Source organism: Dipodomys ordii, unplaced genomic scaffold, assembly GCF_000151885.1.
Source record: "Dipodomys ordii isolate 6190 unplaced genomic scaffold, Dord_2.0 Scaffold75, whole genome shotgun sequence".
Taxonomy (NCBI): domain Eukaryota; kingdom Metazoa; phylum Chordata; class Mammalia; order Rodentia; family Heteromyidae; genus Dipodomys; species Dipodomys ordii.
The window spans coordinates 868,093-893,841 of record NW_012267291.1 but is presented as its reverse complement, the minus strand read 5'-3'; the positions used below and the strand labels follow the sequence as shown (position 1 = coordinate 893,841).

General features: G+C 46.9%; 1 protein-coding gene across 3 annotated transcripts in view; it reads left to right on the top strand.

Annotated features, from left to right (window-relative positions):
- The window catches only part of Znf831 (zinc finger protein 831), an 80,849-nt gene extending 55,929 nt beyond the window's left edge, over positions 1-24,920 (top strand). Inside the window, exons 5-6 of one of the 3 annotated variants that reach the window (XM_013024362.1) lie at positions 22,044-22,186; positions 22,908-24,920. In XM_013024362.1, the coding sequence (XP_012879816.1) occupies positions 22,044-22,186; positions 22,908-23,711 (947 nt within the window). In that variant the 3' untranslated portion in view covers positions 23,712-24,920. Of the gene's footprint in view, positions 1-11,397; positions 11,517-22,043; positions 22,199-22,907 lie in introns of those variants that run through there. The other 2 variants (XM_013024361.1, XM_013024363.1) reach the window with 2 other exon arrangements.
- The last annotated feature ends 829 nt before the right edge of the window (positions 24,921-25,749 follow it).

Here is a 25,749-nt window from a genome sequence, read left to right as displayed (position 1 = left end):
CTCTCTTCCTTCCTTCCTTCCTTCCTCCCTCCCTCCCTCCCTCCCTCCTCTTTCTCTTCTCTTTTCTTCCCTTCTCTTCTCTTCTCCTTTTCTCTTTTCCCTCCCTCCCTCCCTCTCTTCCTTCCTTCCTTCCTTCCTTCCTTTTGTAAAGGCCAGGTAGCAGGTTTTCACTTTGCTAACCATGCCAACTTTTTGTGTCTACTCAACACTGGCCCTGCTGGGAGAAGGTATCTAATATGTAAATGGCCATGTGCCATTGAAACTTTATTAACAAGCATGGGTGGGGGAGTAAAATTTGGTTAGCAGGTTGTTGTTGGTTGAGTCCCCTGTCCAGATAACTGGCAGATATGATGAAATGGTGAAAGTTCAGAAGTTGGGGGATTAGCAGATATCAAACATTTTCCAAGGTTGTAGAGTGTTTAGGAGACAGGCTAAGTGTTTTCATTCTCACTGATATTTTACATTCCCCATGGTATTAGACAAGATGAGCTCTGGTCTTCTCTCATAAAGATTGAGAATAACAATGGTTTGATACAGATACATATATAAGCTGGGCAGAGGTGGCTCACTCCTGGAATCCTAGCTACTCAGGAAGCTGAGATCTGAGAATCGTGGTTGGAGGCCAGACCAGACAAGGAAAAGTAAATGAGATTCTTTCCTCTAATTAACCAACAACATTCCAGAAGCAGGGGATGGCTCAGTTGGTAGAGTGGCGTCTTTGAGCAAAAAAGCCAAGCTAGTGAGAGTATGAGGCCTGGAGTTCATGCCCCAGTACCAGCACACACACACCACACACACACACACACACACACACACACACACACACACACAGGCACAAAAAGTTTCTCTCACAAGTAGCCATTGGGTGTAAATAGCCAAGGTCTCCTACAGCAGCTCCATGGTGCTCTGGGGACCTTCCTTTTCCTGTCTCAGTCCTCTGCTTTCTTCACCATTAGCTTTTCCTATTTAATAGTCTAGAAGGGCTGCTTCAGCTCCTGCCATTGGATCTGCATTCCAGCCTACAGAAAAGAGAAAAAAGAGAGGGAGGAGAGGGTCCTCACTTTCTCTTGAAGGGCATGCCTTATAAATGATACTTCTTTCTTTCATATGGCTTTAACCAGAGTGTGGTTTACCTGGCTGTGCTGGGTGCAGGGCATGCTGGGAAATGCAGGTGTTCTTGGAGCAGCAATGCACCCTGCTGGAAAGTGGCTTCCTGTTTGGAACAAGGGTCAGAAGTGGGCAGCTCTCGGACTGCCTATGAAATGAAACAAAACAAAAACAAAAAAGCCTCCAAACACCCCAAATCCTCTTCCTTAGGAAAGTGAATCTCGGTCTCTGAAGCTTCTGTGATGCCTGCGTAGACCGCGTGTCTCTCCAAGCGGTAGAAAAATCCCGTTCATTACTGTACCCCCACCCCCCAGCACCATAAAATGTCAAGTGAAGCGGCGGGGGGGGAGACAGAAGTTGGAAATTCTAGTTAGTGAAAAGGATGTCTTCAGGGGCTTCCCAAGGTGAGACCCCCGACCCCCTGTTCCTCTCTGAAGTCTCTCTACCCCTAGCCTCTGTCCCCGCCCCCTGTGGCCCACCCCAGGCCTACCCTGCCGGGAGCGAGGCCTCCCTGAGCCTGCAGGCCCAGGGCTGCAGCTGCAGTGGCCGGGTCTCCCTGTCATTTCCCCACAGTCGCCATCGCCCACCGAAGAAATCTCAGATTATATGGTAAGCCACGGGAGGGCCGGGAAGAAACACAGAGCAAGGCGTGAAGCCCACACCACGCACGACTGCATCTCATTCCTCTACCTACCTATGACTCCATTCCAGAACAGCTACAGCCACTGGTGTGTGCATGCATGTGCGTGCGTGTGTGTGCATGTGTGTGTGCGCATGCGTGTGTGCATGTGTGTGTGCGCATGCGTGTGTGCATGTGTGTGTGTGTGTATGTCTCAAGACATGGCTTTACACCGCAGCATCCAAGGTGAAGGTCAGGGACAGGTGGGCCCATTCAGCCGCAGGTGGGGTGGAACTCCGGTCCCACTGCTCCCGGGGCGGGTGGAACAGAGCGGAACTTCTGGACACAGGCCGGCTTCTCTTCCAAGCCTTCCTTTACACGGTCAGTCACCTTCAGAATTCCTGTGTAGCCTTGAACGCAAACCACCCGCTTCAAAGTAGGAGGAAGGGAAAAAAAACTCTTGATGAATGCAAATTGGCATGAAATGGAGTTTTTAAATATGATTACACTCGGTGGGGAGGGCGGAGCCCCTGCGAATTCACGAGGAAAGGAGGTTCTCTGTACCTCGGCCTCCATGGCTTGCCCCTTGGGCTCCGCCTCGTCCCTGAGGCCCCTGTGTGGCTCCCCCAGAGCCCCCAGGGTCTAAAGTGGCGGCCACGCAGGGACGGCATTGAGGTGCTGCAGAGTGAAGTAGAACCGCAGCGTGGAGGGTCAGTTTTGGAGTTGGAGAGCCCAGCTTTGCGTTCCGGGCGTCAAGTAGGTGGCTGATGAGCAGCCGTCCCGTCCAGAGCATGTCCAAGGGTGTAGGAATGGAGACCCATCCCTCAGCTTGCTGCTGAAGGGCGGGAGGGAGGTGTAGAGGAAGGAATCCTAGGGGTGTGTGTGTGTCTGTACACGCTCTGTCCTGCATCTCAAGCTCGAGCTCAGGGCTGAGGGTAGCAGCTGTCTTCCTCCGTTCGGCCTCCCTGTCAGGAAGATGGAGGCCAGGCCATGGGGCACAGAGAGGGAGTGACCGCTCCTAACTCATGGCAGGAAGGTGGCGGAGGCTGGACTTGCAGCCGTTAGCCGCCGCTGCTCAGAGGAGGGGGCCGGGCCGTTGTCTTGACAACCCAGAGGTGTAGGACTGGTCCCCTCTTTCCTCCCACGTCAGGCATGAGACAGGATGCTCCTGGCCAGCACAGGCTCGTGCCTTCCGGTGCTGCCATTTTGGCCCGGCCCTCCTCCCAGCCTCTGTTCCGAGTGCTGGCTGGTCGAGTTGCGAGGTCGTGGGGGGTCTGGCCAGAATTCTGGGGGGCTCGGCTGGCTCCATTTCCTCCACTGGACAAAAAACCCCCAGTACAAACACCACACATAAAAATCATCTCTCAGGAACTAGCCATGGATATACAAATGACCGCCTGTGTGTCCTTCCATCCCGCGACCTTGACCGCCTGTGTGTCCTTCCATCCCCGCGACCTTGACCGCCTGTGTGTCTTTCCATCCCACGACCTTGACCAAGCACAGTCCCTCCGGGGACACTGTGGTCACACAAAGTTTTGGGTTTTTTTTTTGGGTCTGGTCGTGGGGCCTGAACTCTGGGCCTGGGCGCTGTCCCTCAGCTCTTCAGCTCAAGGCTAGCGCTCTACCACTTGAGCCACCTTCCCAGCCCACAAAGTTTTGTTTATCAGACTGAATTCACATCTCTGCTTCGTCCCAAATACTTTATACAAGAGTCACAAAGAGAACCCAGATCCTCTTAAGCCTTTGCCAAACATCCTGAGGGGCAGAGCTGACCCCTGTGTTCGTCCTGTGTCCATTGCAGATGAGTTAATCTAGGGTGCGTGTGTGTGTGTGTGTGTGTGTGTGTGTGTGTGTGTGTGTGCCCCCACTGCCTCATCCCACCTTCCAAAAAAGAATAAAAGAGAAGGCTGGACCACCATCCCCCCTACCCCCCGCCCCTGAGTTCTTCCTGCCTGCCCCCATTGTGTGTAGCTTTTCTACTGTGGGCATTTGGGTTCCTTTTGGGGGGGAGTCCACTGCAGGGGCGCAGTGACCCTGCGGTCGGGTTATGGGAACCAGCCTGGCCGCACCTCTTCTCCTGTTCTCTCTGTCCTTTCCCAGTTGTTTTGTTGGTTGCTGTTGGAATTTCTTCCCAATAGACAACAGATGTCCTGTACTGGACACCGGGAGAGCCGTGGGCACTGCCCGGCTGACACCAAGGCCCTCACTTTCAGACCACCGTAAAGAAGGTGGTTGGAAATAAGAAAGCAGCCTAGCTAGGAAGGAATAACCTTCCCAGATCTGTATTGTCCAAGTCCTAGAGGAACAGGAGAACTTGTGAGCGTCTACAAGTTTCTTAAATTCAGCCAAGGTTGTGAGACTCTCCAATCCAACCCCCAGCTCCTCCCACAAGAGCAAGGAGTTTGCTCAGCCCTGCTAAGAACACACTGGGTATTGGGCTGGCTCTTGTTTCTAAATGAACTTTTAGTTTTAGAAGTGTTGGGTTTGTAGAAAAGCTAGCATGGATTTCCCACAGGTTCTGCACCCATTTCCCCCGCTGTGAACATCTTACATTGGCAAGGTGGTTGGGGCACAGCAGGTGATCTGTTCACCTCTGGTCCCAGAGCCCACCCCAAACGCTGCACGGCTGTGGTGTCAGGTGTCCTGTGCTCAGCCCTCTCCTGTGTTACTGCTTCTCAGCACATCCTCTTTCTAACAATGGATGCGAGGAGGCAGGTGTCCTGGAGGAGCTGTCAAAGTTGTTCTCACAGTTAGATGGGACTTGGGGGCGAAGGGCACCACGGAGGAGCTGCTCCTAGCGTGGTGGTCTGGGTTCCATGCTATCAGGATGCCACTGCTTTTCATGTTGTCCTTAATCTTCTGGCTCACGTCACATGGATCAAGGCTTCTCTCTCTAGGGTCGGGCCACTCACCCTCAGCCATTCTGTTTCCTCCTCCAGACAAATTCTCCACCGCCAGCCTTGTCTCTCCACTCTTCCCACTGTCCCCTGGGAGTCCCCTCCTCACCCCACTCATGTTCCAGCGATGCACAGTCTAATTGGTATTTCTGAGGTGAAATCAACACGGACCTTTGTTGAGCTGGGATGTGAGGCCACGTTCCCCCCAGCCTCGACCCAAACCAAGCCGTTATTAGAACAATAAATTAGTGATATTGTCTGTGAAAATATTTGATTAGAATCAGAGTCCTTGCTGAGAAAATATTCCCTGATCCTATAGTCAGAGGAGAGACGTTACCTATTAAAAAGAAGAGGGAGGAGGAGAAGGGGTAGGAGAAGGAGAAGGAGAAGGGGAAGGGAATGAGGAAAAAGGAGGAGAATGAGGAAGAGGAGGAGAAGTAGGAAGAGGAGGAGAAGTAGGAAGAGGAGGAGGAGAAGGAAGAGGAGGAGGAGGAGGAAGAGGAGGAGAAGGAGGAAGAGGAGGAGGAGGAGAATGAGGAAGAGGAGGAGGGGGAGGAAGAGAAGATGATGATGACGATATCAGTGACCACCATCACACAGGGACCCCACCTGCACAGAACCCCTATTATAGATTTTATTATTTATGCTCTTATTTCACCGACTCTCCTCCCTGTCCTGGGATTTATTAGCAAGTGTCACATCCTCACCCTCACAGAACCATTGAAATCATGGCATCCACATCGGGGTCCTTCCTGGCAAGTGCAAAGCTCTCCATGTGCCTGGCAGGAAGATGGATAATCTCGGGGCTTGGTAGGTAGGGGAGAAATATTTCTGAAATAAATAGACTAATAATTTTTTTAAGATAGGATTTTTGAAGGTTGTTTTCGCACAGGGAGGTTAAAAATGGCTCCCACTGACAGGACGTATATAGGACCCCTGGCCATCTGTCAGTCTCCAGCCTTCCACCTACAGATTGCAGCCTCCTGGGTCTGTCGGATGTCCTTGTAAAACCAGCCTTCCTCGGGGCTTCTCCAAGGCCCCCACACCCACCCACCCACCCCATGGTGCTTGTGGTTTAGATTTATCCCTTAGTGCCTAGAAGCAACCACACAATGTGCCCCCCATCAAGAGCTGGTCTGCCTCTAGCGCGGCCTTGGGGGCCACCGCTCCACATTGTCCCTCTCCTGGGTATTTTTCTCTCTCCTCCGGCAAGACAGAGGAGCGATGAGTGCTGTAGGCTCTTGATTTGTGATTTCAAGGAGTTCTCTCCCAGACAGGGCCAAGCCCTCCGCTCCACATGGAGGTTTGTTTCCTACCAGCCCTTTGCCCTTCACTGATAGCCGAAGAGCTTTCTGGTAGGGGAAAAAAAGCCCAGAGCTGCTCTTCATCTGAAGCATATGCCATTGATAAGCAGGATGATAAAAGCCCAAGTTGGTCTCCTTTTGTTCCCTTCCTTGCTACAGAGAAGAAAAGGTTTTCTTTCTTTTCTTTTTTCCCCCTCCATTTGGAAGATCTTGAGGGAGAAGGCAGCAGCATAACAAACTCCTCATCTAGAAAATGTTCCCGAACCTGCAGTCATTGAGTGCAGCCACCCTGCTCAGCTCCGGGACGGATTTCTACATAATGCCCCTTTTAAAGGTTATTATCTGCAGAGCCCGCTCCTGCGCCTCCCGTCCCCCCGCTCTCCCATTTATTAAGGCCAGCTTGGGTTTCTCACCCAGAAAGAACCTTCAAAATAATGAACTATACTTAATAGTCGTTCCTGGTGGTGAGCAAGCCATTCGGGGAAGCAAATGGATTCTTGATAATGGAGAGAATGGAACAAGTTCTTTCTTTCTTTTTTTTTTGAGATCAGATGGGCTAATGATCCTTCATCATAGACTTCTTTTGAAGGCTGTTTTTCAAGGGGGTCTTAAAAAAACCCGAGAAAGGACAAGAGGGCCGCAGAGCGCTGTCCTCAGTGTGAGCCAGCATCCTGTTTTTGCGGTGAGGGTTCCTGATCTCTCAGAGTCTGGATGTCATTCTGAAAGACATCAGGGTCTCTCCGTCCCGAGAGTGTGTGTGGGGTCCCCTCCTGGGAAGATGCATCTATCGATGACAAATCAACACAGTCCTGGGCCAATAACCCTTGGTGACCCAGCCCACGTTGGCAAACTGCAGACCAGCCTGCCCCCTTACCCTCTAGTGGGACATAGTGTGGCTTAGCAGAGAAAATCACGTATTTCTGTTAAAACGATTCAGTATGACCTGGAATTCAGTTGAACCAGACTCTCTCTCTCTCTCTCTCTCTCTCTATATATATATATATATATATATCTTCCTACCTATGCATCCACCCATGTATCTAGCCATCTACCTAATCTATTTTCTGTTTATATATATATGTATTCATGTATGCCTCTATCTATCTATCTGTCTGTCGTCTGTCTATTATACAAAGGAGTTTCATTGTGACATTTATACAAGCGTATGATGTTCTGTCTGTCTGTCTGTCTGTCTATCTATTTTACAAAGGAGTTTCGTTGTGACATTTATACAAGTCTATGACGTTCTTTGGTCACATTCACACTGGCTGTTGCTCTTTCCTGTCTCTCTTCCTCCACCTTTGTAACTGTTCTAGTGGCTTTCCCAAGGCCATCTTTATTCATCTGTACAACATACTTCTGTCATATCCACTCCTCACCATTCTTCCCTCTTCCCCTCCCCTCCCACTGTCCCCCGTGGAACAGTCCCCTTTTACAATCATGGATTCTTTCATTGTGATCATTATTTTAGTCCTGGAAGGAAAACATGCAGCCCTTGTCCTTCTGAGCATGGCTCGTTTCACTCTCCACAGCACAGTGTGCCTTTCGGGAACCCTGGGAACCCTTCTCGAAGGTATCACAGAGCAGCCAGGGCAGCCATTCTTTCCAGCAGCTTCTCCCCGGGTGCCTCCAAACTTGAACATTCAAGTCCGATGTCGCTCCTTCATCCTGGCCAGTGTAGGGCTTTCTGTCCATGCCTTTGTCATCTGCTGGTGGCCCTGCTTCCGGTTGGGTTGATTTCTGGGCTCTAGATTGCTTCTAGAAATGGGTTCCCACGCATGTCCTTCTGACCTTCAGGCCCCCCTGAAGCGTAGTCGATTCTCTCTCTTCTTGCCACTGGAGGCGCTGAGTTCAGGAACGGCATTTGCTACTCAGGATGGTAAGGTAGGAGGAGCGCCCAAGGTCTTCCCCATTGGGCTGCCAGCGGTGGAAAGCCACAGTCACGATTCCTTCCTTTCAAAGCGACCACAGGGAAGGCAAAGAGTTAATTTTCTTTCTCTTTGAAACTGGTGAGGAGCAGAGCATCGAAGCCCCACCTCTGGCTTCAAAAAACACTGTGGAGGCTGCCATCAGCCAGCATGGTCTTATATACAGGGTACATTTCTAACGTCTGCTCTACCGTATGCGATCTGATCTCCCTGCCTGCCTCCTCTTCCCCTTGTATTTATTAGTCTGGGATCTCTTTCCCTGGAGAGAACTTTCATGATAATGAAGCCTGCTAGACAGTCACTCATGGGAACGCCGGGTGGGGAAGGGGCTACGGGGAAAGTGGACGGCCTTGTTTCCAGCGGGGTGGGGGACAGGGGGGTACGGGAGGGAAGGCAGACAAATCATTGCTCAAATGAGAAGTTTTGAAGGTTGCTTTTGCATAGAGAGTTTGGAGGACTTTGGTGGGGTGCAAGCACATGGGCACTGTGGTTCTTACCCCTCTCCCTGGTATCCTGGAATGTTTTGGGGTCTGATTTCCTTTGCACATCCCTCCCCACCCTTCACCTCAACCTTAGCGATTTTCATGAGTGGCCAGAAATGAGTGAACCAACCTGAGCCCATCCTCCACGCCTGCGTTCTTCCACAGATACCCTTGTGATTTGCTTGTTATTTTCCTCCTGGCCTCCATTGCGGTGGAGTAAATGACTCTGTTCCAAAGCCGTGGTGTGATGCCACTTTCTGATTTGCGTTTACTAATAACATATTTGGAAAGATAAGCCAGGATGATTCGATAAACAAACTTGCAGTGACAATGGCTTCCGGTTGGGCTCTCCAGTCCCATGGCCTCTGTATTGTAGCTCTTCCCTGGACAGACTTGGCTCAGTCTTGCCTTTCTGTAAGTGTTTTGAGCTGGCCGTGTGAGATCTCAGGAAAGAAAGCACATCTGCCCAGTTGCTGTTCCTAGACCATACCCAGGGTGCTCACACCCACCCTGCCCAGGAGAAGAGTCTGGAAGTTGCCTGAGAGTTTCTAGATTGTCTCCCATTACTTCTAGGAAGTATGTGTGTGTGCATTGCACATGCATGCATATTTGCTCTTCTGTTCTTTGTACAACCCCAGAGCATCTGTATATCATCCGTGCAGAACTCGGGAGCTGAGGAGAGATTCCTCTACCTCACATTCTTCCTGAGGCAGAATTTTCTGGGTGCATGCTGTTGTTTACGTTCTTTTGCAGACAAGAGTTAAAGGCAGCCTTCTATTTTCCGCCACCTCCTGGATTATGTCTTCTCCTTCTCCTTCTCCTTCTCCTTCTCCTTCTCCTTCTCCTTCTCCTTCTCCTTCTCCTTCTCCTTCTCCTTCTCCTTCTCCTTCTCCTTCTTCTTCTTCTTCTTCTTCTTCTTCTTCTCCTTCTTCTCCTTCTTCTCCTTCTCCTTCTCCTCCTTCTCCTTCTCCTTCTCCTTCTCCTTCTCCTTCTCCTCCTTCTCCTTCTCCTCGTTCTCCTTCTTCTTCTTCTTCTTCTTCTTCTTCTTCTTCTTCTTCTTCTTCTTCTTCTTCTTCTTCTTCTTCTTCTTCTTCTTCTTCTTCTTCTTCCTTCTTCCTTCTTCTTTTCTTCCTCCTCCTCCTCCTCCTCCTCCACTGCCTTCGCCTTCGCCTTCCCCTTCTTTCCCCTGCATCTTCATCTTTGTCTTCTTCATTGCCTAAGAATTGCAAAGCAGATTCCTTTTGTGGGTGGGAGAGTGGAAATCCTCAGTAAAGACAGGAGGAATTTTTTTACATGCCTCAAGGTGGGTTTTCTGGGTGGTTCTCAGCTGGCAATTGCTGTTCTTAAAAATAAAAAGGAAAAGAAAGAAAGGGAAAGAAGTCTAGAAATCAGTTTCTGATCGAAGTTGATCTCTAGAGTTTTATTTTTTTCCTTCTTCCTGTTTGATTTTCCACAGCGAGTTTTGAAGTAAAGATGTCTTACACACTAGACAGGCATTCTACCATGGAACCCTTTTGTCACTGGTGGTTTTTGAGGTGGGAGTCTCACACCCATGGTAGGCACACGTCACCACACTTTTCCTATATAACTAGGATGACAGGTGTGCACCGTCACACCCAGCTACTGCTCGAGGGGCCTCACAAGTCCCCCTTCCCCCAGGCCTCACACCACAGTCTTTCCCATGTCAGCCTCTCACTTGCTAAGATGACAGGGGTGAGTCACCAGGGCCCACTTCTGTTCTTTCTTTTCAATCATTTCTCTTCCTTGCGTATGGTGTGAGTAGTCCTCCCTCTACTTTTTGGGTCCATGAGAGCTGTGGAGCTTTTGAGTTTCTGGTGAATATTAGCTTGACTGATTTCCACTTAAGGAGAGCCATGGAGGCTGCTCTGAGTCTGGCAGAGTTTCTGAAGGGAGAAAGCACTCTGATTCCAGCTTCATGCCATAAAAGACTGTGCGCACAAAGGAGTGACTTGAGAGACTTCTGTGCAACTCTGGTCCACGTCCCCCTCCCTTGACTCTTTCCCCTTCGTGCTCCTCTCAGCTCCCACGCTATGTGGGCCCTGGCAGTTCAAGTTCCCGGAATCCTTTCATAGAAGGGCTAAGCCCGACTCTTGATATTTCTTTCTCCACGTTGGTCTGAAAGAATTCATGGCCGCCCCCCCCTTTATTATTTCGTACTGGAATGCACAGAAACTACGTAGAGGCTTTTGCTGAGAAAAAACGCACTCGAAGTTGCTTGTCGTAGCTTCTGAGATTCCCAAGAGCTCTTTCTTTCCCATCGGACGGCCTGAGAAAGGACAAAGCCAAAGCAAAACCATTCCAGTCACCCGGACCGTACCGTCCACTCAAGAGAGCGTCTTTCATGATGAACACAATCACACCTAGAGAGGAAGCCGGGCTGCATTCAATGTCCAGTAAGTTTGGGGGTGAACATTTTAAAAGAGTGTGTTGGGTAACTTTTACTTATTCATGCCCCGCCCCCTTCTCTTGGTCCGTCTGCTGTTGAATAGTGTTTTCAAGATGCCATTACATTCTGTTTCTGGATGAGGCTTCAGATCGGTTCGTCATATGGAAGAAATAGCTCAGTGGACAGCAGTTTTCAGCCTTCTAAACCCTGGCCTTTCCCCTAAGACATGGAAAATAAAGAACATGATCAAAGTGGAGCTCTAGAGTGAGAATGAAAACCAAAATGGAATAGCGGAGTTCAACGTGGCAGGCTGGCTGCCCTGTGCCTGCCTCTTCTCTGGTGTTCTTGTCCACTGAAGTTGGATAGCCTGAAATTTTGATTTGTTTGAAGACCTTGAGCCTCTCTCCACATTATCTTTGCACAAAGCTAGGCCTGAACTATTTGTTGTTGGTGGTGTTATTTTCCTCTTAAGGTGCCTGGGAAAAAATCAGAATGGATGAGGTCAACTCTGATATTATCTTTCATGTCTCCATTGCTAGTTTGACAAAAGCCCTTTTCCCCTTTCTCAGAAGTAATGAGGAACTGAAGGGCGGGGCGGAGGATCTTTCTCCTGAGGCATTATCATTGAAATGGATCAATTTCTCCTTTTTCAGGATGCAAGTATGGAAGAAAAATGAGCTCTCCCAAACCTCAATTATATTTCGAAAAATGGACTGTCGTTTACAGACTCATTTGCTAATGAGAAGTATGGAAATAATGACTCAAAGACTGGGTATTCTTGATTTTCATCTTGGCATTGGAGATTTCAAATGACATTTTCAATAACTGTATTTGTTTTTCTCTTTATATCTCTTCTCTTACTCCGTTAATTTCAGCTCCAGGTCATGGTCTGGGTATAAACTTGAATTTAAGGATTGATTTTGAACATGACTTGACACATCTTTCAGGACAAGATAAAACAAAAAAGAAGTCTCCAAAAGAGAAATCTTAAATTGATTGCCTTGCATCAAAGAAATAGAAAAAGAACTGAGTTCCACCAAGAGAAATGTTTCTGAAATAAAATGTATGATTACTTCAAAGAAACAAACCTGCAAAAAAAATCATATCAGGAGAGAAATATCCCGCTATATAGCCATTTTGATAAATATAGATTTTTTAAAGAAAATTTTCTGCCCCTGCAAACACATCTGTCTAGTACCTGGGGCCAGCTGGGTGGCCATGTTGGTCCTCTCAACACGGTCCTGAGAGGTGACATCCAGCCATTTCTCTGGCTGTCCACTCTGGACACTCCAGCTAGATCAGGTGTCCTTGTGTGATTCACGGCCCATTTCCTTGTGGCATTTACCACAATACTGATGATCATATAATTACATCCTAATTTTCTTCCCTTCAGCTAAGAGTACACTACATCAACTCTGTAGAAATGCGCTCCTTAAATTATTAGCAGTAAACCCCTGTTTAATTCCAGGAGAGGGGCGGTGGGGTCAGGGTGGAGCAGGAAGTTCTGCTGTTCTTTTTGCTTGCCTCACGTGCTTTCTTTCCCATGGAATCTCTCCTTTTGAATTCCATACATAGATAAGCTTTTAAGTGACTAAAGCATTTGAACTGGATTCCTCCTACCTCTTCCCTGACTATCATAGTTTAGGGGAAATTCCTGAGGCCAAAGTTACGCAGCAGCTGTCTTTCTTTGATTAAAAAAAATAGTGAGAAGCCAAAGGCACTGCTCTGACAGGTACTATTGGAGGTGAGAAGTTTACTTGATTGTGTGTCAGAGGTTGCAGAGCTGAGTGGTTCGTGAGGATGGTGTGCCATTCTCTGAAATCAACTAGAGGAGAACTTCTCCTTCTTTTTATCCTTTTCACTGGGTTATTGTGCTGTAGGAAGACAGGTCTGTGGCAACATGGTGTCCCCATGCATTTCTGGTGTCCCATTCTCTGTCACAAATCACCTCCATATATTTTGCCAAGGAGAAACAAAATGGCAGCTGGAACTCCAGGGCTGCCTCTCCATTTCTCTGACTAGAGCTAATGGCTCAGTCCCATTATTTTTCCTGTCAGAATTAATGGGAAGATATTCTTTTTGTAAAGCCATTAGTTCAGTAATATTGCTTACAGAATTGCTGAAACAGGGTAACACCTCCTTCTAGAACGTAAATCTTCAGAAGGATGAGCCAATTGCTTAAACACATCAATTATATTCCAAAGCCTGAACTTTTCTCTCTACAGTTTTCATTTAGAGTTAAGAAAGTTTGAAATTAATGATCCATAAAGTAGATTTTCTTGATTTAATTTTGGTACTAAAGAATTCAAATAATATTAGCATTTTTTCCCTTCATTTAGTCTCCTTTCTTCTCCACCATTTGCCCTGTCTTTATTTTAGAGCTTTCTCTTATTGTCTGGGCATGATTGAAGTTCTGACTTGCCAAAAGATTTTAAGCATACTTTTCCACTACTGAAAAAAAATTGTAGGGGGCGGGGAGAAAATGGTAAGTGAAGTGTTCTCAAACTGATTGCCTTTCATCAAAGAAAGAGAACAGAAAGGAGAACCATCGAGAAAAGTGGTTTCTGAATAAAAGAGATTCAGATGATTACTCAGAAGGGACAAAGTTCCAAAAAATAAAAAAAAACCCTACAATGGTAGTACAAAATACTTGAGGTTGGGTGAGAGATGGAAAAACATAGCTTTCTCCTCTCACCATGGACTCCTCAAGTTTGCTGTGCTTGAGAAACTAAAATCTCCAGGTACAGGCAGGTAAAGATTTGCCCCTGTCTATCAGAAGCTTGTTCTGACATAGGGTAGGGGCCGGACTAGGCCTCTAGGCCTTAGGCAACTGGGGTTCTGGGGATATCGTTGCAGTCTGAATTTTAGACCCAACATCATCACCATTTGCCTTTTATTTTCCCTTGCAACTGAAAAAGCAATTCCATGTATGTTGTAACGAAGGCAGTGGCATCCATATGTCCAGGGAAAGCCAGGCTCCTCCACCCAGAGGTTAAGAGTGCATCCTTCTATACCTTTCCCAGGTGCATACAAATGTGGACCTTTTTTGTTTTGCTGGTTTTAATATACAAGGATTATACAACAAGTAGAAATCAGTAATTCTTTGCCCCTTAATACATCTTGTACAAAATTCTAGGCACACTCCCACTTTCCTCCCCACAGGAGGTGTGTAGATAGATGACAGATAGATAGATGATAGACAGACAGACAGACAGACAGACAGACAGACAGACAGATAGATAGATAGATAGACAGATAGATAGACAGATAGCTCTCAGTAGAGACACCCAACCCCACCACGAGTATGCATGTCATCTGCTTGCTCAACCTCTCTGTCCGTGGACACTCAGGTGGACTCCTGCTGTGTTCCTATTGCTGTGGTTGCAGGGCTGCTGCCTCTGTTTCCCAAGAGTGAGGGCTTCATCCGTGACTCTTCACTTTATAAAATTCCCCTTTCATTAGACACTGCTAAATAAGTTTTCAGAGACAAATCCACTCTCCCATCAACATTGTTAAAGAGTGCTTTGTTGTTATTGTGGTTGGCGGTTTGTTTTTAAGAAGGGAACTTTGCCTCAGGAAAAGCAGCAAAGCCAGAGTGAAATATTGCCACCATTGGTGAGCGCCCTTGAATTTTCCTCAATGTCCCAGGGGTGGCCCACTGGTCTGCCGTGGCCACCTTCAGCCCCTAGAAACGTTGGCTGAGTCCAGTACGCTGTCTTAAAAATTAGTTTTCACTGTTGAAAGCATACCCCTCCCCACACCCTTGAGAAAAGGCCGAGTGCTGTCTGTAATGGAGATAAAGGCCTGGCCTGGGTTGGGTCTGCTCTCCCTGACAGTCTCCCTCGGGTGCGTTAGAGACCCAGCGAGAGCTAGGTCTCTCAGCCATGGCATTGGGGACACTGAGGCTGGCTACTTCTTCAATGGTCTGGAGGGGCTCACCAGCATCCTAGGAAGCGAAGAACATTCTCTCAGCCTACAGGCTGCCCCCTACCCCTGTGCTTCTATCAGGACCCCCAGAAGCTTCACCACTTCTGGTGGAGAACCTCTGTGGTGGTGGTTGTTTTAACAAATACAGCAAACACATTTCCTCAGTAAATTCTGAGATAAACGTTCCTGTTGTTATTATTGCACCCAATGAGGGAACATTCTGAATTCTGTACCTGACCAGGCTTTAAGTCACTGAAACATTTCAAACCAGCCCCATTTACTGAGCCGAAAATATCTGGGAAGCTAAAGTGATCAAAACAGCGGCCCTTCCATCTGAGAACAAGGATGCGGGCGAAGTGTGATTATAGGTGGTTCTAAGGTAAAAGCTTTACCTAATTACACACACATAAAAGACACAATTTTCCAAGTACTGGAGACAGAGGGCTGGAACCAGGCCCTGGCACAACGGTCGACATGGCTTTTGTCCCATGTGCCTTTTCTTCAGTGGGGTCTTTTGTTTGTTCTTGCCGACCTGGAACAGCTGGTTTACCTCTGGGCCTGTGCTCCCCATTTTCTGCTTTGTCAGGCTGCTCTGAAGGGGTGTGGGATGTGAGAGCCACGCAGGAGTCTGACTTCCTCCTCTCTGCAATGACCTCACTGCTGCTTTTCTCATTAGAATTAATGGAGAAGTATTATTTCTTTCCCTAAAGCTAGTAGTTAAGTTACCACGCTCCAAAATTGCTGAAACAGAATAATCTCTCCTCCATTCCAGGATGTAAATCTTGAGGAACGATGGGAAACTCTTCCAGGTATATTGATTACCTCCTGGGAAGAGACCTACATAGGCAATTTTCCTCAGCCACCAGAAACTTTGAAAATTAGGATACATAAAGTAGGTTGTCTACGTTCAGCCTTGGCATCTCATACTTCAAATGGCATTTTTTTTATTACCATCTTCTCTTAGCCTTCTGCAATTTCAGAATCCTATTTGGACTCTATTTTAAGGGCATGCTCTTGTTGTCTGGATAGGATAAATTTTTTTTTCACTTAAAGCAAGATTTTAAACATCATTTTGCCTTAAATATAGTTTAGGTAAAGAACATCTGGAGGGCAGGGGCTGGACCTGCTTGCCTTCCATCAAAGAAATAGAAAGGAAATGAGAGACACTAAGAAAAGTGGTAGTAGAAAGAACAGATTTCTTTATGATTACTTAGAGGCGAACTTTTGCAAGATTTCACCAGGTTAGCTCAAAAACAGCCCAGGCTCTCCTTAACAAATAGGCTTTTTGGGTCCTTCCAGGCTTGTGTGGAACTAAAGTCTAAATTTCACCACCCATAACTTCTGGTTCTTTCCTGACCAGCACTGAAACCCGACACCCCCACTCTCTCCCTGTTACCCTCTGCAGCCATATGGATTTTTCTAAAGGGAAAAAAAATGGTACCAAGACTGTATCACCTAATACAATTCCTGTTGGAGAACCGCTAACGTTAGGTATATAATAAAGACCTGAAGAAAACTGGTTGGGTAGATAGAAGAATGGGTGATTCTCATTTAGGATGGATAGAAAGGCCCAGGGATGGCCCGGGCAGGGTGGTTTAAACTCTTCTCTGTAGAGAGTGAGGTTAGGTCAGGACTCTCTCTCTTTCTGTCTCTGAGCATCTTCATGCGTCTCCTTCATGGTTCACTACATTTTCTTAGCGAGTTTTTTGTGCCATTATCTGACCTAGACAGTAACTTCTAGAACGTCACGTTGGCCATTTTTACCAATAAGAAAATCCCTGCATTTAGCTCAGATCTCTTGTCTTGCCTTGCCTTGCCTTGTTTTGCCCTTCCTTCCTTCCTTCCTTCCTTCCTTCCTTCCTTCCTTCCTTCCTTCCTTCCTTCCTTCCTTCCTTCCTGCCTCCCCTTTCCTTCCTTCTTCCCCTCCTTCTCTCCCTCTTTCCCCTCTCTCCCTCCCTCCTTATCATCTCCCTCCCTCCTTATCTCCCTCCCTCCCTCCCTCCTTCCCTCCCTCCCTCCCTCAGTCCCTTCCTTCCTTCCTTCCTTCCTTCCTTCCTTCCTTCCTTCCTTCCTTCCTTCCTTCCTTCTTTTCCTTTCTGTGCTGGCTCTGGGGATTGATAACAAGTATGGGCCACCAGCATCTGGCTTAGTGCAGCTCTGGTGCTCAACTTTCAATTAACTCAGATTCAATAATACAGGCTTAAGAATGGGCTTAAAAATATAGACTTAAAAAATCCAGGGCTGGGAAGGTGGCTAAGTGGTAGAGCGCTTGCTTTGCATGCATGAGGCCCTGGGTTCGATTCCTCAGCACCACATAAGCAAAAAGAAAAAAAAAGCTGGAAGTGGCGCTGTGGCTCAAGTGGCAGAGCACTAGCCTTGAGCTGAAGAGCTGAGGGACAGCGCCCAAGGCCCAGAGTTCAGGCCCCACGACCGGACCAAAAAAAAATCCAAATCAACCAAACTCAGTAAATATATGAATTAATAGGCTAATAACTGTCCATACAAGGATCATCTAAAGATCTGCTTGCCTTTTTTAAAAAAGCAATTACAAATGTTTATTACCAGCTCCTTGAGCATTCTTTAGTGCCAGGAATACTTTTGAATAATTTAATCTCAAGTCAGTTACTAGTCTATGAGAAAACTCCCTCTTCCTTGCTCATTTTGGGGCTTGCTGGGAAGGCTAGTAGAGACTCACTTTTCAAACTTATATTTCAGTATCTGTGGACTTCATGTTAATGGAGTTTAGGGTTGTATTTGGAGAAAGAACTGTCTCAAATGGCTTACATTTTTCAGATAATGATAGTTGAGTAATACATTTATTAGCATTTTAATAAGGCCTAGAAATTAGACAGCCGGAAGCAGGTTTGGCATTAAAAATGTCTAGAGTTCTGCTGGCCCCTCTTGTTTCTTCACATCATTTTCTTTTGAATTATTTCCCAGTTTCTTATAGCCTTTTCAAGAGGGTGGCATTTACAATTGCCGCCACCATTTAACAGTCTCTTCCACCCATCGTGGAATGGCAATTATTTCTGAGAGGAATTATTAAAAACGCAGCCTTTAATCAGGAAAAGAAGAGCACGGCTGAGAGCCGTGATGAGAGATGGCATCTCTATTAAGATTCCTGTAATTGTATAAGAGCAGTGGGACCTCCGAAGATTGCATGGAGACTGTGGAATCTGTGATTTCTGAATGTAGGGAGGGTTGCTGAAGCCAGAGCAGGGTCACATTCTGTGCTTCAAAATCTGACCAGGGCATGCCTGAACTTTTTGAAAAGGGCCATTCATTTCAAAGCAAGCTAGCATCCTGCTTCAATAATTCAAATTAGCTTCACACACTTCAGTGGCGTTATTTGGGCATTTTTCACAATTATTAGAGATAACTCACTTTTCTCTGTAGACTGTAGGGTGGAAAGCAAATTGAATCAATGGCTTCGCTCCATCTTCTCTATTGGATGAGCCACAAGTGAGTGGTCAAATGTGCACATGACCTTTCCGCTTAAGCTCAAAAACAAAAGCAACCTGTTGGGAAGACATTTGGCCAATCTGATTATTTTCTCTATACTAATTGGGTTTCCTTCTTCATTGAATTGAATGAATTGCCTGGCTGTTTTTGTCACCATGGGGCAGAACTTAATTTGCTTAGAATGAGCACTGTGCTTGGTGAATGAACAGGGCACAGAAAGTTACCATCTTGGTTATTTCCTGATAATTTTTCATGGGTGAAAAGTTTATCTGATTCCACCCACTTTCTCCATTTCTACTTCTATTGCCCTGGTGAAGTTATAGCTGGCTTCCAGTAGGGTTGTTTTGGTGTAGTGCTTGTGTAATTGATGGTATAGACTCTGTGACTGATGGTATAGTCAGCCTGTGACTGATGGTGGAGAGAACCTGTGACTGATGGTGTAGTCAGCCTGTGACTGATGGTGTAGAGAACCTGTGACTGATGGTGTAGTCAGCCTGTGACTGATGGTGTAGAGAACCTGTGACTGATGGTGTAGTCAGCCTGTGACTGATGGTGTAGAGAACCTGTGACTGATGGTGTAGTCAGCCTGTGACTGATGGTGTAGAGAGCCTGTGACTGATGGTGTAGTCAGCCTGTGACTGATGGTGTAGTCAGCCTGTGACTGATGGTGTAGAGAACCTGTGTCTGATGGTGTAGTCACCCTGTGACTGATGGTGTAGTCAGCCTGTGATTGATGGTGTAGAGAACCTGTGACTGATGGTGTAGTCAGCCTGTGATTGATGGTGTAGAGAACCTGTGACTGATGGTGTAGTGAGCCTGTGATTGATGGTGTAGAGAACCTGTGACCCATGGTGTAGAGAACCTGTGACTGATGGTATAGTCAGACTGTGACTGATGGTATAGTCAGCCTGTGACTGATGGTGTAGAGAACCTGTGACTGATGGTGTAGAGAGCCTGTGACCGATGGTGTAGAGAATCTGGGACTGATGGTGTAGTCAGCCTGTAACTGATGGTGTAGTCAGCCTGTGACTGATGGTGTAGAGAACCTGTGACTGATGGTGTAGTCAGCCTGTGACTGATGGTGTAGCCAGCCTGTGACCCATGGTGTAGAGATCCTGTTACTGATGGTGTAGTCAGCCTGTGACTGATGGTATAGCCAGCCTGTGACCCATGGTGTAGAGAACCTGTGACTGATGGTATAGTGAGCCTGTGACGCATGGTGTAGAGAGCCTGTGACTGATCCTTTTGTCAGCCTGTAACTGATGGTATAGAGAACCTGATGGTGTAGAGAACCTGTGACTGATGGTGTAGTCAGCCTGTGACTGATGGTGTAGTCAGCCTGTGACTGATGGTGTAGAGAGCCTGTGACTGATGGTGTAGTGAACCTGTGACTGATGGTGTAGTCAGCCTGTGACTGATGGTGTAGTCAGCCTGTGACTGATGGTGTAGTGAGTCTGTGACTGATGGTGTAGTCAGCCTGTGACTGATGGTGTAGAGAACCTGTGACTGATGGTGTAGTCAGCCTGTGACTGATGGTGTAGAGAACCTGTGACTGATGGTGTAGAGAACCTGTGACTGATGGTGTAGTCAGCCTGTGACTGATGGTGTAGAGAGCCTGTGACCCATGGTGTAGAGAACCTGTGACTGATCCTTTTGTCAGCCTGTGACTGATGGTATAGAGAACCTGATGGTGTAGAGAACCTGATGGTGTAGAGAACCTGTGACTGATGATGTAGTCAGCCTGTGATTGATGGTGTAGTCAGCCTGTGACTGATGGTGTAGAGAATCTGTGACTGATGGTGTAGAGAACCTGATGGTGTAGAGAACCTGTGACTGATGGTGTAGAGAGCTTGTGACTGATGGTGTAGAGAACCTGTGACTGATGGTGTAGTCAGCCTGTGACTGATGGTGTAGTGAGTCTGTGACTGATGGTGTAGTGAGTCTGTGACTGATGGTATAGTGAACCTGTGACTGATGGTGTAGAGAGCTTGTGACTGATGGTGAAGTGAGCCTGTGACTGATGGTGTAGAGAATTTATAATAGATGTTGTAGTGAACCTGTAACTGGCATTCTCCCCTCCACTGCCCGTTCTGTCCAAGTCATTCTCCAGGAAGTAGCCTTAACGATATAGACTCTGTTGAAAACTATGCCTTCTCTCCAAGAAGTGCATGGCAGAATTCAGCTCTTAACTCCAGTCCTGTTTCTTCCAAGATCCATGTGGAAAGAGCCCCCGCCTCATGATTTCTGCTGCCTTAATTTTCCCCTCACCCCTTTGCTTACAACCGACGCTCCTCCATGCTGGCCTTGCTCTAGTTTCTTAGCTCCTAAAGCTCCCTCCAGCCTCTGGGTCTCTGCTGTCACAATTCTTTCAGCTGGAGCATGTTTTCTGGACTGTCCTCCTCATTGGATGGTCTCATTTCTGAAACCACATTTTCTGAGGGGTCTCCCCTCCTGTTAAAGCAGGAAAAATAACACACACAAATTATTACATGCTTAAACCATGAGAGTTTTAGACTCTCAAGAGAGATATTTCTAAGGAAATGAAGTGAAATTTTAGACAATTGGAGAGGATGTTGAGGAACAATTTTACTAATGTCTGTAGAAAGCTAAGTAAAAGAAAAAAAAATATGACTCCCAGGAAAACAATTTGGCAAGAAAGGCAATGTACCCCTAGCACACTCATGGCCTACTGGTGAGAGGTGTGTTCCTAAGATAAAGTGAACTTTGAATAGTCACCTAAACAAGGCATGGTGTCAGGGTCACAAGACTGTTGCATGTGGGTGAGTGACAGTCAGCAAGGAAGGCAGTGGGGGAAGAGCTATGAGCCTTGGCCTCTGTTAGAATCCAGAGTCAAGGCCCAGGACTGAAACCAAACGGACAAGCAGTATTATACATACTCTAGTAGGAAGGAGGTAAATACCAACTGAATCCAAAGTGGGAAAGGCTGGTGGGCAGCGTGGCTGGACTTCTTCTTTTGTTTTTTTTTTTGTTTAGTCGTGGGGCCTGAACTTTGGGCCTGGACACTGTCCCTCAGCTCTTCAGCTCAAGGCTAGTGCTCTACCACTTGAGCCACAGCGCCACTTCCAGCTTTTTTCTTTTTGCTTATGTGGTGTCTCATGCATGCAAGGCAAGCACTCCACCACTGAACCACCTTCCCAGCCCCTGGACTTCTTAATAAATGGAAAGGGTTGACTTTTCCAAACTGTGTGTATGAGTAATGTTAATTTTAAAATAGAGCAAATTTATGAGTAGATTTGATGCTTTGTTCATTGACACAGACTGTCTAGAATGTTTGTCATAGTTTGGCTTGTGATAAAATCTACCCTTTCTGTGATGCTGGGGTCCTTTTGATCTGTTTCCTGTGTCCCTGTAAGGAAATCAAGAGGAGAATACGGGAGGGAAGAAAGGAAGGCAAAGGTGGCTATTTGTGGATGTAGTCAAGATCTCCTCTTAACTCTAAATTCCCTTATCCCTGCCAAGTGATGGCCACCACAGCAAAAAACAAAAAACAAACAAAAACAAAAACAAAAACAAATACCATCACAAATGCCAGCCTCTTTCCTTGCTGCCTAGAGCTCCAATGGAGACTATGACACCATCTACAGGGGGAAAATTTAAACTATGTAGAATTAACATAGACCAAGAAAATGACCTTCCTAAAATAAATGCCACCTGGCAGGTTACTTACAATATAGGTAATTTATGGACTGTTCTATTTGGGGGAATGGTTTTTGCCATTTCTTTCCTTAGTAGGCATCAAGGACAAGGTTGGAGGTAAATGGATTTCCTCTATACAATGTAAGAACTATTGTAAGAGAACGTGGAGTGGTCATGAAGACACAACCTCCGGCGACTTATTCTTGGTGCTTTTAATCATCCCAGATGTCCACAAATGTGTCCCCTCTTCCAGGTGTCAGTCTGCGAGGAGACCCATCTGATGCACAACTGTCCCTTGGTCATGGGAATGAAGAGAGGAAGGAAGAGGACTGTGGATTGTGCCCAGAAACCTTCACTCCTAGTGAAAGCTCAAGGCCCTCCCGGGAAATGGACAGAGTAAGGGGACAGGTGGGGATTAGAGGCGGTGAGCTGCCTCTCCCTGTCCAGTGTCTAGATTTGTGTTTCCTTTTCCTGTTGTCACTGTTCCTAGGCCAAAGTCTGTAGGATCACCTACTAGTGCTTCCTGGCATTGAAAAAATCCACTAGGTAAAAAAAAAAAAAACCAACCTGAAATATTTTGCCTTGAAAAACTAGGCAACTTTGGCTGTGAAACTGTTGGGATGATTTCTGATGGCTTATTGGAAATCTATAGCTATACGCTTGACGTGAAATCACTCCCAGGTGTGTGAGGTCATGTATTAAAAACCACGAAAACACCTGTTTAGACCATTCTTTGAAAAATGTGAATCTAGTAGACACCTCAATGCACAGCGCTGTATAATTATATCCTTGTTTTTTGAACAGAAGTAACTGAGAATAGAAAGCTTTGGATGGGTTGGATAATGGAGGTGTTTATTTCTAACAAAGTCAGATCAAAACACATAGCATGCTCAGCAACCTATTGTGTACCCATGAGGTGCTTCACTCAAGTTAATGTACCAATTAGTTATTCATAGAAATTTATTGATGGCACCCCATTGAAGTTCACTCTGGGTTAAGAATCATTGGGATCTCAAGACCTTGTTTTCATTGAAGATCACAGTTCTGACCACAGTTTTCTTTATACCAGTTAACCTTTCTCCCCTCCCTGTTTCTTTTCCTCTGTACTTTGTGGCAGGATACTTCTCTATCTACTGGTGAGCATGGTGACTGTTCTCATTTGGATGTAGCTGATGCTTCAGGATTATCTGTGCAACCGCCCACTGGCTCAACGCTGGGGAAGGCTGAGGCTTTGCTCCAGGATAAAGGTCTTGACTTTGTGCTGCTGCCATCCCAGGACCACGACGCCATAGATCCCAGACCATGCATTTCCTCAGATGCTCAAGCGTCTTCTTCCAGTGAGTGCAAAGGCACTGCTCCCTACCAAGCTATTGCTACCTCTGTGGCCGCTGCTTGTATTCCTCTGGGAGTTCAGGGTACAGATGTGCAAGCCCACCACCAAGCTGTAGAAGAGGCTCAGCCACAGAGCTCCCCGGATGGACGAGTGGCGGCAGAGGCCACAGCACTGACATCCTTGACAGAAACGCCTTTATCTGGACAAAAGGCTGTGGGGTTAGCTCTGCTGGGCTCACCTAGAAAGACACATCTTGAAATACCAGCTTCAGGACCAAGTTCAGCTAGTTCACCACAAGAGGAAGGGAGACACCAGACAGCTTTTCCTTCCAGTGCTCAGTACAGGGGTGGGGACACGGCCATCCCCTGCCCTGCTCTCGGTCTGGGCAGTGGGAAATGTCAACCACCAGGATTAATCTCGCTGAGGGGTAGTGAGGCTTCTCCTAGCCTGGGGCAGCCCTCAGAATTTCCCGAAGCACCTTCTCGATCCGTCAGGAAGAGGAGTTTGGAAGGAATGAGGAAGCAGACTCGGGTAGAGCTCAGTGACACCAGCAGTGATGATGAAGGCCGACTTGTCATAGAGATATGACACTTCCAAAGAAAGATGGCATCTAAGCCCAGGACTAGATAGCATTTACTAGTAAACGCGATCCATTTGACCAGAAGTACCAGACTTTATTAAAAACAAAAACAAACAAACAAACAAACCCTATAGCCAGGAAAGCCATTTGGGGTTCCTCTCAAGCCAACTCCAACTAAGACCAGACCCCAGTTGAGCCACGCCATTGTTCTGGGGCAGGTAGGTACAGCCTAGAGTGGCTCATGTGCACAGGGTCTAGGCCTTGACTCGTAGCTTCGGCCTCAGAGCCAGCCTGCAAGTCTGCTCACTTTTTCCTCACTCCCTTAGAATGGCCACCATCCTCTGTGGGCCTTCTGGTCTTTGAGGTCTGGTGGTCAGAGGGTTTCACAGAGTCCGGACAGCCAAGTTCTCCATTAGGAAGTTGAGAGTCTGCTATGAGGCAGCAAGCATCCCTGGGTAATGCGGAGAGCTTGCAAAAGAAGATAGGGCTGTGAATTACCATCCAGATACTTGTAGATTCATTCCAATACTGGTTTGGAAGTTGTACATATACTTCAACATGCCTATGGTCTGGCGAGGTACAGATACTTTTCCATGTTGCACAAATGGTCGATGCTCATTTATGGTCAAGCAACAGAAGCTCACCCTGCTCTTGTCCCTGGTGCCTTTACTGTAAGACCCCAAGACTGTTGATTTTTCTAGCTCTCTCAAAGGAACTCTGTGTTAAAAAGTCAACAGAACTGTCTCTCTGTAATGAGTCATTTTTCTGAGGGGGAAAAATTCACTTATTTTCCTCAGATTCTCTTTGTCATATTGTGCTCTGAGCAATTTCAATTAGAGGGTTACATTTTAGTAATCTGTGCAGCTTCAATTGATGCCTGCGCCTTGTGACGGGAGCCTTTTAGATTTCCTCCAGAAGCCTCAAGGATACAAAACTAATTGGAGTTTTGACGCTGTTTTACATCTCAGTAATTTTATTTTGGGGGCTTGGTGTTACTTTGCTGTCAAATTAAATCAGCCTCTGTATTGTGTAAGTCAGAATAGCACAGATAAAATTCCCCAGTATTCCAAGCCAGTGCGCCCTGTGCCGAGAAAGAAAAGATCGACGTCAGCCATCCCACGGACTAGAGCCTTCTCCCTCTCCTCAGATGCGAGAGGAAAAACTTAAAGAGGTTTACACTGCTGCATTTCAATAAAATTTTATACTTGCTTTTGGTACGATTTTGTACAATTTGAAATTTATAGCCGAGCACTTTTGGCTTAACTTTGATGTAATGATGTTCATATGACATCTTGCACTTTGCAGGCAAGAAAGCAATGCAGGGCACCTCACATGCACGAAAACACTTTAAGAAGGCTTTGCCTATGACTAAATATGGTCCGATTTCAAGCACCTTTGTAGGAATTTCCTCATTTTAGTCTTCTTCATACAAGCCGTCAATGCAAGCCCAGCTTTCCTTTAGCCCATGGTCATTTCCCCCACACCACTCCTTACCCATGGGATGACCAGCCCAGCCAAGAACACAAAGAGAGGGGAAAGGATGCTAGATGGTAGCAAACCAAACCAAAGCAGTACAAGGCTGATCTCCCCTGTTGAACCCCATCCAAGTCACGGTAATGGGAGAGGGGAGCTTTCTGAGCTCTGGAAGGAAAGAAACGAAGTCTTGGCTATGTGTTTAGCTGGAAAAGCTTGGGGGGCTCTCTCTCTGCACCTCAGTTTCTGTAAGTGAGAATGAGAGAGTTAGAGGAGGTGAGCCGACTGTGTTGCCAGCCTGCAATCCTGGCGGGAGCATGTGATCGAGGAGCACACTGCCTTTGCACACATGCGCTCTGTGGCTTGATCTTTTCCGTGGAAAGCCACGGTCCCGGGAGCCCTGCCTTCTATTCCCCAATAGAAGTGTGGCCAGGAACTCGAGGAACCGAAGCACAAATACCCCCAGTGAATTACTTGGAGGGACAACATGAACCTAGGGAAGCTCTGACTTCTCATCAGAGTTCTAGATTGCTTTCTGGAGGGATGCAATCACCCAGCTTAGAGTTTAAAGAT